This window comes from Suricata suricatta, chromosome 5 (genome assembly GCF_006229205.1).
Source record: "Suricata suricatta isolate VVHF042 chromosome 5, meerkat_22Aug2017_6uvM2_HiC, whole genome shotgun sequence".
In the NCBI taxonomy this organism is placed as follows: domain Eukaryota; kingdom Metazoa; phylum Chordata; class Mammalia; order Carnivora; family Herpestidae; genus Suricata; species Suricata suricatta.
This window is the reverse complement of record NC_043704.1, coordinates 127,899,236-127,911,542: the sequence shown is the minus strand read 5'-3', so window position 1 is coordinate 127,911,542 and position 12,307 is coordinate 127,899,236. Positions and strand designations below refer to the sequence as shown.

At 39.9% G+C, this 12,307-nt stretch overlaps 1 protein-coding gene across 3 annotated transcripts in view; it reads right to left on the bottom strand.

Moving 5' to 3' along the window:
* The window catches only part of CPNE4 (copine 4), a 436,822-nt gene extending 434,046 nt beyond the window's left edge, over window positions 1-2,776 (bottom strand). For 2 of the 3 annotated variants that reach the window (XM_029940289.1, XM_029940290.1), the window contains exon 1: window positions 2,620-2,776. In XM_029940289.1, coding sequence (XP_029796149.1) covers window positions 2,620-2,672 — 53 coding nt within the window. In that variant the 5' untranslated portion in view covers window positions 2,673-2,776. The remainder of the gene's footprint in view (window positions 1-2,619) is intronic. The other variant, XM_029940292.1, reaches the window with a different exon arrangement.
* Window positions 2,777-12,307: the final 9,531 nt, after the last annotated feature.

Below are 12,307 nucleotides of genomic sequence, written 5' to 3'. Positions count from 1 at the left end.
CCGCGCCCAAGGTCCCGCTGCCTGCTGGGCTCTGTCGCTCACGCCCGACTCTGGGGACATAACTGAGTTCTCCAAGTGCTCAGACCTCATCTCCATTTCCGAGTAAAGCCGTAATATCTGGGAGGGGGTGGGAGTGATACTTCTTTTTGCACACGTTCAAGGAAACTTCCTGGATGAACGTTCAACTGCCATCAGAAATGAAGATACTGCTCACTTCTGTATGTATCTTCAAGGTCTCACAAAAGTGCCCAGCATATGGTAGGAGCATAATATTTATTTTTTTTAGTAAATAAATGCATGAATAATTGAATGGAGGAGACTTTTGTTCATCACATGTCTTGCTGAATACATCCATCTCACAAATAAGTATAAGAAATACTTAGAGAGTATTATATTTAAAAATAGATATAAACATGCTGTCTTATGTAAGGGGTAACCACTGCCACATGTTATGAAGCACTTTAGGAAGCAAGTATGACTTTCCTGTTCCAAAACTTACTCAAAGTCAAATTCAGATGAATGAGCAATGGCAGGGCGTACTGTGCATTGTATATGATTGTTTCTGCAACAGCACATACACACCAGACGACTATTCTGTCAGCATATCGCCATACCATATCTCTCAAAATATTGTCAGAGTCAGACTTCAGAATCCTCCAGGGTCAGAAAATGCTGTCTCTGACATTGGGATGACATGAAGGATGTTCCATTATAATATGGACAGGAAAACAGGGAGATAGGAGGCTCTTCCTCCCCATCCTCTTAACAAGACCTCTCCTCATGTAAAGAGGTTATTAGCCAAGAACTTTTCACCAACCACTAAGCTTTCAATTTCAAAGGGCAGTGAAGGAAAAATAATACAGTAAGAAGCAGGTGCCCTGCTAATGGTTCTATAGAGGCAATTAGGAAGGTCTTTGAGATGCAGGGGAAGAAACTTCAGAAAGAAAATACTAATACTAATACTAAAATTCTTCCCTCAACTCACCTCTCAAGACCTCCTTAAGTAGGATAACACTCAACACTGACCCCAGGATCTTCGGGAGCTTCTCTGTACACTGAAGTTCCCTTGATTCACTTTGATTTTAAAAACTTGGGTCATGTGGCTACATGTAAGCCGGTCAAAATGGCCTGCAATATGGGATCGCACTGAAGCAGCAAGCCTTCCTCAGCATCCGGGAGCGTTCAGTGTGCTCTACAGCACTCCTGGAGCCAGACTGGAGCATTAACTGAGAGTAAAACATTGGGATGGTTCTCCAATCTAGTTTCAGGACTGTCCTACCAGGAGGGGTACAGGGGGCGGGGGCAGGGGCAGGCGAGGTGGATACTGAGCAGGCAAAATCAGCCTGTGTTCACTAACTATAAAAATATTAAGTCAGAAAATATTTCTTTCAGGTTTAATTAAGTAGTCTCAGAGCACCTGGATGGCTCAGTTGGTTAAGCTTTGGACCTCAGCTCAGGTCATGATCTCACAGCTCCTGGGTTCAAACCCCGCATCAGCCTCTCCACTTCCAGTGCAGAGCCTGCTATGGATCTTCTGTCTCCCTCTCTCTCTCTCTGCCCCTCCCCTGCATATCCTCTTTCTCTCTCAAAACTGCATACACATTAAAAAAAGAAGAAGAAAAAGAAGGAGCCTTGGTAATGAACTTGAAGTTTGAGCTGGATTAAACTTGCAAAGGTGAAGGAAAGAAAAAGGAAAGCCATCATGCATTTCTTTGCATGTTGATTTTGTTCTCTGAAATTTAAGTCCCATGAAAAGGCAGGTGATAGTCTGTTTTGTTGTCTTGTTCATGATTGTGACCCTGCTGCCTGGTTCGATGTCCATCACTTAGCAGGTAGTCTATCACATTTGTCAAATTCAATTTTTAAAAAATACCTTAGAGATCATTTAACACAAAACTCATTTTCTAGGTAAGAGAAAAGTAATTAAGAGGAACTGAGCAGTACTATTTCCAGGCAATCTGCTAGGCACTCTATTGACCATCCCATCGAATTTTCTCAACAACCTGCCATGTATGTTTTGTCATATCTACAACAAACCTGGGGTTTGGGTGCTCAGAAGACCAGACTAGGGAACACAACTAGTTAATGAGAGATCAGGAAGTATTAATGAAAGCAGGCTCTGAAAGGACGAGTAAGAATGGCTGAACACATGAACCACGGAGCAAAATAGAGTCAGAACCCACAGGGAAGAATCCAGTACAATCGTCTTTGGCCCCCGTGTTAAAAACATAGACACACAAACTAAATGCAATGCCACAACTTATGACAAATATGGTTTCCTCTGCCAGCAGGCTGCAGCTCCCTAATTAGAAACAAACAGTCACCCGCAAGCCAGTGTGCAGAACACACGTGCAGCTTTTTTTTTTTTTCCAGAAACTTGGATGTTTTTTTTCTCAAGGCATGACAGTGAAGGTAAATTCAAAGAGACTCCTTGCAGGGCACATAGAGCAGAATTTACTCCCACCTCTCATATGAAATCAACAGCTCGTCTCTACAAATGAAGATGGGTAACCAGCTAATGAACTATGGTTGCAATTACTGTCCCCACAGCAAGTTGCTCACCAGCTGGAGTCCCTTCCACAACTGTGACATCAACATCCCCTTATTTGTATCACTCACCTCCTTCCAACTCTCCTTTTCATGGATTCGGAGCTGCTGGGTTCTACAGCCATAGTCAAAATGAGCTAAATCCAAGCCACAGAGGCACGGCGTCACTGGTGTTCCAAACCGCGAGAGGGTCCAGCTCTGAGTAGATTCACTCGCCGGGTCTGTTTGATAACATAAGGGGAGACATCCGCTCACTGTCCTATGCCAATATGAAAGACACTCCACCCATCAGTGTGACAAGGGAAATGCTGGAGTGGAGCCAGGGAACAAAAGGGAAGAAATGTGGATTCTTACCAATGCAGTTGATACCATTTTTTAAGGGTAGCAGATGATGAAGGGGGAAACAGGCAGGGAGTCAATGCCCTGCATTAAAAACCCTGGATCCTTCCTTGAGTGAGTCAGGGTGAGCATTTTGTTTTGAAATTGAATTTCTGTTTTCTTTTTTTCTTTCAAGCTGTAGGATGGTTACATACTCAACTAGTCAAAGGGATGGCTGGAAATAACAGGATTTATTTTTGAGGCTTTGGATCAAATAAAAAACCTTGCATTTCCTCTCCAGAGTTATTTATAGCTCAAAAATGTGTTTTTTTTTCTTTTTCAGACGATTTTGAAAACTGACTGATAGGTCTTCCTCTGTGTTTCTGTATGTGCCTGAGACAGGTTGTATTACTGGAAAGCAGAAAGGACAGCTCTAAGAAAGCCCTTCTAAGATGCTAAGGGTCAAGAGAGAACTGATACACAAGTCCCAGGCTGACCCAGGGACCAGCTCTCCCTTCCACTGTATGGGTGTCCTTCCACTGTATGGGTGGCACTCTGCATGACCCCTGGTGCCTCCAACACCCATCAGTAAGTAACAAGCTGTGCAATGAAGGGGTGCCTTATACTTCTGTCTGCCAATAGGTGGCATCAAAATCCCTCTACCTTTTCTTCATTGCATTAAAAAAAAAAACAGGAATCATTTTGAGATTTTGGTTGCATTTTGCCACAAGTGATGTTTTAAAGGACACTAAATCAGCTATTATTTCAGAGCAGGTTATCCCATTTAACTCTTAATTAGACCTCTCAGTCACCTCTTTAAGCCTCAGTTTCCTCATTATGAAAAGTAAGTATTTGAACTGAACTCTAGCTCTGGGATTCTGCTTTTTAGCTACACAATGTTTGCCCAACCACACCATTCCTCATGTTTCTGATAAACCCATTAAGAGGTCATTCCTTTGGGTTTAAGGGAATGTTAGTATGCATCTATCACCCTGTTGAAGAGGCTGCTGTTTGCCTAGCCTGTAATCATTGTTGTTTGTTTTTCCTTACTAAAATAAGCACAGTGGAGGTGGCCAATGTGGTTGGCCCAAAACTCACATTACTCATACTTTCTTGAAGATAGGATAGTCATGTGATAAAGGTCAAGTCCTGCACTAACATGGTAGCCACCAGACACATGTAGCTACTTAAATTTAAATTTATTAAAGTCCATTTAAATTACAATAAAATGAAACTAAAAATTCATTTCCCCAGTCATACTAGTCACATTTAAAAAAATTTATTTTGGGGGTGCCTGGGTGGCTCAGTTGGTTAAGCATCCGACTCTTGATTTCAGTTCAGGTCATGATCTTACAGTTTGTGGGTTCAAGCCCTGCATCAGGCTTCATACTATCAGTGTGGAGCCTGCTTGAGATTCTCTCTTTTCTCTCTCTTCCTCTCTATCAAAATAAAAAAAATTATTTTGGGCTTAACCCAAAATATTATTAATATTATTAATATTATTATTAATATTATTAACCCAAAATTTATTTTTTTCACAGTTCTGTAGGATGGGTATCTCAAATCAAGGTCCAGCAGGGTCAATTTCTTCCTTTCTTCTCTTTTTCTGTCTTTCTCTTTCTTTCCTTTTTTCTTTTCATTTGAGTATAGTTGACACAGAATGCTACATAAGTTTCAGGTGTACAACATTGTCATTCAGCATCTCTATATGCTCACAAGTGTACCTATCATCTATAATACCATATACTATTAGAATATCACTGACTATATTTCCTATGCTCTGCCTTTTATTGCCATGACTTATTCACTCAATAATTAGAAGCCTGGATCATCCTCTCCCTTCACCCATTTTGCCCATCCCCCTATGCCCCCTTCCTCTGCAACCATTGGTTTATTCTGTGTATAGATCTGATTCTGCTTTTTACTTACTTATTTGTTTTGTTTTTCAGATTCCACATGATTGAAATCACATGGTATTAGTTTTTCTGAGTCTGACTTATTTCATATAGCATAATACCCTCCAGGTCCACCCATGTTTTCACAAATTGCAAGATCTCTTTTTAAAAATTTTTTTTAACGTTTATTCTTTTCTTTTCTTTCTTTCTTTCTTTCTTTCTTTCTTTCTTTCTTTCTTTCTTTCTTTCTTTTTTTGACAGAGACAGAGCACAAGTGGGGAAGGCAGAGACAGAGAAGGAGACACAGAATCTGAAGCAGGCTTTAGGCTCCAAACTGTCAGCACAGAGCCCAACACAGGGCTTGAACCCATAAACTGTGAGATCATGACTCGAGGTGAAGTTGGATGCTCAGCCAACTGAGCCACCCAGGTGCCCCACAAATTGTAAGATCTTATCCTTTTTTATGGCTGTGTTATATTTGTGTGTGTGTGTGTGTGTGTGTGTGTGTGTGTGTGTGTGTGTGTGTGTGACATCTTTATCCATCGTTCTATTGGTGGACACTTAGGTTACTTTGATATCTAGCTACTACAAATAATGCTTCAATGAACATAGTACTGCACATATCTTTTAAAATCAGTATTTTTGTTTTATGTAGGTAAATACCCATTAAAAATATTAAATCATATAGTATTTCTATTTTTTTTTATTTTTTGAAGAAACTTCATATGATTTTCCACAGTGGCTGCACCAATTTACATTCGTACAGTGTATGAAGGTCTCTTTTTCTCCACATTCTTGCCAATACTTGTTATTTCTTATCTTTCATTTTAGCCATTCTAGCACATGCAAGCTGATATCTTATTGTGATTTTGATTTACATTTCCCCAATGATTAGTTATGTTGAGCATCTTTTCATTTGTCTATTGGCCAGTCATCTGTATGTCTTTGGAACAATGTCTATTCATGTCCTCTCCCCACGTTTAATCAGATTGATTTTTTTTTTTGGTGTTGAGTTCTATAAGTTCTTTACATATTTTGGATATTAACCCCTTATTTGATATGTATTTCCAAATATCTTCTCCCATTCCATAGGTTGGCTTTTTGTTTTGTTGATGGTCCCCTTCCCTGTCACACTAGCCACATTTTAATACTAACTTTCCCAAAGGGCTAACCATCTCAGATCATATACAGAACATTTCCATCATTGCAGAGAGTTTTGCTGTGCAGCACTGGTCTGCCCATTGAGATGGCAGTGGAAATTATAGGACAGTTTCTATGACAGTGTTTCAAGGGAAGAACATACTGACTCAATAGACATGTTCTTTTATTTCCTTACCCACTTACCCCTCCTTTGTGCCTGAAGGTGAGGGTAGGTCAGCCATCGTATGACTATGAAATAGCAGTATTTGCCAATGCAGACTAAGGAGAAGGAAAAAGGAACTTGGGTCTTTAATAGAACATGAGGGCAACCACCTTATTATCAGTCTTATTTTGAGAAAAATAATACCAATTGATACCAGTCACCATTCCTGGCTTATTATAACAGCCAAGTATTATTTCTAACTGATATACATTCAAAAAGTTAAATGGGTAGTTTTCTATTAATGACTTTGGATAAACAAGTTTCATTTTAGTTTCCTTTACTTTCAACAGAGTAGAGGACAAGATTGTGGCTAAAAGAAACAAAACAATGTATGTGCCCACAATGAGGTATTTATTAATCATTCATTTCAATATGTCAAATGCGACATAAGGGAGGAAATGAGACCTTCATGATACCCAAAATAATTATTCTGCATTTTACAGTTTGGCTCAAGATGTTGGTAGATATCTAGAGTGGAAGAAAATAATTAGCTGGATGATAAAGAAAATAAAGAAAAGAAATTTAAAGAAAATTGGCTGAAGGGGTGCCTGGGTGGCTCAGTTGGTTAAGCGTCCAACTTCGGCTCAAGTCATAATCTCACAGTTCATGAGTTCAAGCCCCACATTGGGCTCTGTGCTGACAGTATGGAGCCTGGAGCCCACTTGGAGTTCTGTGTCTCTCCCTCTCTCTTTGCCTATCCCCCACCCTTGCTCACACACTCTCTCTCAAAAATAAACATTAAAACAAAATTTTTTAAAGAAAATTGGCCGAATGACTTAACATTATCGTATTTAAATCTTGTGACAACCTAACAAGGTAAGTATCCTATCTTTTATATTTTATTTTGTTTGCATTAACAAACTGAGGCTAAGAGAGAATGAGTCCCTTGTCAAAATCTAGTATAAGTCTAATTACATGAAATAGAAGTTGGGGTTATGATTTTTTACTTTGCTTTTCTGTTTGGAGTGTCATTGTAACTACTGTATTGTAAATGATGGAAAATAATTGCATATGTTTAAAAAAATAACAGAAAATAAATAAATAAATAAAAGTTTAAAAAATCTAGTTATAGGGAAGAGTTTCAAATCCAGGTCCACTTGGGTCTTGCCACACATGCACAATGAAATTCTCCTGGTGAGTAAGTATCATCAGATTCTGGTCCACACTTGCTTATTTCAAGATTCTCATTCCATCCTCTGTATCACTTTTATCATGGATTTGATTTTTTTTCCACCCCAGAGAACACTAATGATACTTACCTTTATAAGCTATAGAAATTGACTAGGCAGGTTAGAGCAAAAGGCTTTCCAAACAAGGAAGCGACATAAAGGCTCCAAGTCAAGAGCAGGCATGGGCTGATCAAGGAACCAAAAGTAACGAATAATCCACTATATCTGGGGCAAAAAGAGGGGAAAAGGAGCAAAGACTGGAACAAACAAGCAGCTTGGGCCTAGACAAAGGGCCCTGTAAGACTTGCTGAAAGAGATTTGATTTTATTCCATGAGTCACTTATTCCCAAATCTTGAAAGAGATTACAGAATTTTTCTTAATCTATGGTGAAATGAGACAAGAAGTTTTTTTTAACAACTGTATTTTTAAGATGATCTCATTTTTTTTTCATTTAAATCTTAGTCCCTATATTCTTATCATTGTTCACGAGGTCTTGTCATTTTTTCAATATCCTTACTTGGAGTGCTTGGGTGGCTCAGTTGGTTAAGCCTCTGACTTCAGCTCAGGTCCTGACCTCACGGATTGTGGGTTTGAGTCCCATGTAGGGCTCTGTGCTGACAGCTCAGAGCCTGAAGCCTGCTTCAGATTCTGTGTCTCCCCCTCTCTCTCCTCCTCCTCTGTTCATGTTCTCTCTCTCTCTCTCTCTCTCTCTCTCTCTCAATTATTTTTTAAAACTTTTAAATATAAAATAAAATATCCTTACTTGGTAAAATATAAGTACTTATGAAATAAGGCCAAACCAAGAAATGTGCTTTGGGATCTGTTCTGTGAAATCTAAATATTTACAAATCAGCAGGTCATGAGAAAACATTGAAGAATGCTGAGCAGGCAGTGGTGATCAGATATTAGTGTTAAATTGAGGCAGGTTAAAGAGGGAGAATACTAGAGTTGGGGAAATCCTAGAATAAGGTGTCTTTTCACTGAATTCATTCACTAAATATGTATTGAACACTATTGTGGGGTGAAGGATACAGTGATGGACTAGACAGGAAAGGGCTTTGCCCTCAAGGAGTTGCCAGTCAAGTTGAGGAGAAGGAAATGAAAAAGATAGAATGATATTGAGAGTTATGTAGAGAAGAGAATTAGAGAGAAAGAAAAAGAAGAATTACTATAGATTATAAGAAGCCTTGTGAAAGAAAGTAAAAGGGTGATGAGAGGGGTAACTGGAAAATGCTTCTTTAAATTAAAAAAAATTTAATGTTTATTTATTTGAGAGAAAGAGAGCACAAGCAGGAGAGGGGCAGAGAGAGAGAGGAACACAGAATCCAAAGTAGGCTCCAGTCTCTGAGCTGTCAGCACAGAGCTTGACATGGGGCGCAAACTCACAGACTATGAGATCATGACCTGAGCTGAAGTAGGATACTTAACTGACTGAGACACCCAGGCGCCCCAGGAAATGCTTCTTTAGACAGGGTCATACACACACACACACACACACACACACACACACACACACACACACCCCTCTACTACAGAGAGAACATTTGAGCTGAGAACTAACAAGAAATGAGCAGCATGCAGATCAGGGGTAGAACATTCCAGAGACAAGGGGACAGCAAGTATAAAGGCCCAGAGATCAGAAATCTATTTACATTCTTAATGGTCAGTTTTAAGAGTTTGGACAAGAGAGGCAGTTACAGCACACCAAATTTCTTAAATGGAGAAAGAGAAAGAAGGGATCGAAAGGATGTGAGGAGGCTTCAACAGGACAGAGGACTAATCTGGTTAGTTTCTTTAATCAAACAAATTTCAAGCATCCAGTCGGTGTCAAACACCTGCCTAGGTCCTGGGGTTGAAAAAACATTACCCTCGTTCTTTAGGATCATATATTCCAGGGCAAAGCACAGAACAGAACATGAGCCCCACAGGCATAATCCACAGGAGCCCCTGGATGGGAGTTTAGTTTCATCCCATAGACTAAAGACGAAATCAGCTTCTATTGACATCATTTGTTTCCATTGATATCAATGGAAACAAAGACCTCTGGTCAATGAGCTCAGGCAACCAACATGCAGAGGGTTATTTCTGGAAGAATGAATCCAAAAGTTCACAAAGGAGATTTAAAGGAAGAACAGGATTAGCTTCAGCAGGATCCCTTCGCTCGTAAGAACTTCTTTCCCATTGCTTCTGCTTTCTTGATGATTCTTCAGGTTTGGCCAGCATGAATACTTCATTTTGGGTCAAATATCTTCATATACGTTGTCAGTTGTGTTATCTTGCTTATTCCTTGCAATAATTCTAAGAAACATCACTACGGCCATAGTGTAGATCACACATTCGAAAAACCTGTACTGCTTCTGATGGATGATAATGTCTGACATGGGCAGGTTGCCCTAGGAAGCCCACCAGCTTGCCAAGTCGCAGGGTGGACCTCTGTGTGGCAGTAGCCACCGGCTCCTACAGGAGGAAGGTACACGGCGGTATCAGGAGTGCACCAGGCCACAGGGCCCTCAGGGCCAGATTCTAGAATGAAAGTGTTCTTCATGTGGCTCTTGTGGGACAGTTTGTAGAGTTTCTAAACCACATATACATAAGAATATTGTTGATTATTAAATCAAATCTTACTATATATCCTGCTTTGCAGCCTACATGTTTTTGTGAGTTAATATCTAAAAAATTAACCTATATCATAATTTATAATGGCAATGAACTATCTCCATACATGGATGTAACAAAATATGCTAAACTAATCTTCTGTTTGGGGGCATTTGTTTCCAACTTCTCAATATTGTATATAATGCTTCCATGAGCATGCTTTTATATCATGTGCCCCTGATGTGATGTAACAAGAACACCAAGAAGTGTACCTCTGTGGTATTCTTTCCAAAAATCCAAAACCCCGGTTTAATCATAAGAAAAACATCAAACGCATATTGAGAGACACTCTAGAAACTACCTTACCAGTCCTCCTCAAAACTGTCAGCATAAAAAATTAAAAATTAAAAAAATAAATTTAAAAAAAGTCAAGACTGAGCAACTATCACAGACAGGAGGATACTGAGATATGACAATAAATGTAATGTGGTGTCCTAGATTGGATCTTAGCACAGGAAAAGGACATTAATGGGAAAAACTAGTGAAATCCAAATAAAGTCTAGAGTTTACTTAATAGTACTATATCAGTGCTGGTTTTCTAGTCGTGACAAATGTTCCATGGTAATACAATGTGTTAACACGAGGTGAAAATGGGTGAGAAGTATATGGAAATTCTCTGTACTATCTTTACAACTTTTCTGTGAGTCTAAAATTATCCCAGATTAAAGGCTTATTCTAAACACACACACACACACACACAGACACACACGAGACTTTCTCACTTGTTTCCTTAGGATAAAGTTAGACTAGCTGTGGTGAAAGCTATGTACAATTTTTAGGTTTTTGATATATTGTATGAAATTACCAGAATGATAATTTAACTTAATCTATCATTTTGACCTATTCTGTAAGTAAAAAACCTTACTTTATCTCCTTGTCATCTTTAGGTCAAATCTTCTTGGCAAATTCTATAGGAAGACATTCCCCAGCTAACTCCTGGCAAAATTCAGAATATTGATGAGAAATGCCACCGGACTAGGATCCAGACCCCCTTTCCCAGCCTGGCTGGTTCTCAACTGGCAAAGGAATGAAGAAGTCACACACACACACACACACACACACACACACACACACACACACACACCACCACCACCAATTCTGGGACACAAAGACAGAAAGTCAGAGGATGCCATTTTTACGGTCATTTTTTTTTATTGCAACTCCACTTTCTGCATTTTTCCAGCAGCACTGCCTTTAAAGTGAATCACCAGTGATCAAAGGCAAACTAAAATAACACATTGTTCCTCCAAAGAAGAGAAGGTGAAGTCCTATCATTCTGAGGGTATTCTTGGGGGAAAAAGAAAGGCGAGCAGGAGAGAGACCATGTTGCCTGCTTTTTCTAAATGCAAGGCCTGTAATTTTGCTCTTTTGAAAATCTTTTTTAAAAACACTTGGTGGTTGGGAAAGGCACAAGTAAGGCTGAGGCATATATTAAAAAGTTTCTCTTTTCTGTATCACCTCCTTCTATGGCAGCACACTGTGGGTGATCTACTTCGTGTCTGATCTTGCTGTTGTAGGGAGACATTAACAGGTGTTGAGCATATGTGCACCAGACACTGTACGTGCCCCTTCAGTATGTTCTCGGTTTCTCCCACCTATGCAGGGTAACAGTCTGGGAGATTCCAAAAATGGTCACTATTCTTCCCCTCCCTACATCCACACCCCGGACAATGTGTGGATTGCCACTGCAGAGGCAGCTCCTCCATCAAGTGGGAGAATCTGTTTCCCCTCCCTCCTGAATCACAAGGCTGGCCTTGTAACTTGCAGCAGAAGTGATATCAAGCCAGATCTGAGCCTAGATTTTTTAGAGGTCTGGCACATTCCACCCAGTCATGATGAGAACAAGCACAGGCTATCTTGTTGGAGGATGGGTAAGAGATGGCCCAGCGATGAGCCACTGCAGCGGAAGCCCAGACAGGTGAGACCCAGCCAAGATCAGCAAAGCAGATTCCAGCCAATCCTCAAAGGGCCATAAATGCATGAATGAGCCAGGCCCCAAACAGCTAAGCCTGGGGAGAACTGTGAGCTAATAAATCCGTGTGATTTTAAGCCACTGAGTTTGGGAGGTGGTTTATGATACATCAATAGCAAATGATACCAGAATAGTCATTTGTTGTTAAGATATAAGAAAATTGAGGCATAGAGAGATTAAGTAATTTCCCCAACACTATACTGCCAGTAAGTGGGGACAGTCAGAATTCAATCGAGGACTAAATAAATCTAAGATCTCCACTCCTTCTACTATGACCTCTGCCCATAGGATGGAAACAAGAAGAAAAACTAACACAACCCAATGCCACAGCTACTTAAATGTGATAAAATTAGAGTCATCTTCTCAGCTGCCTTCTAGATAGTGTGC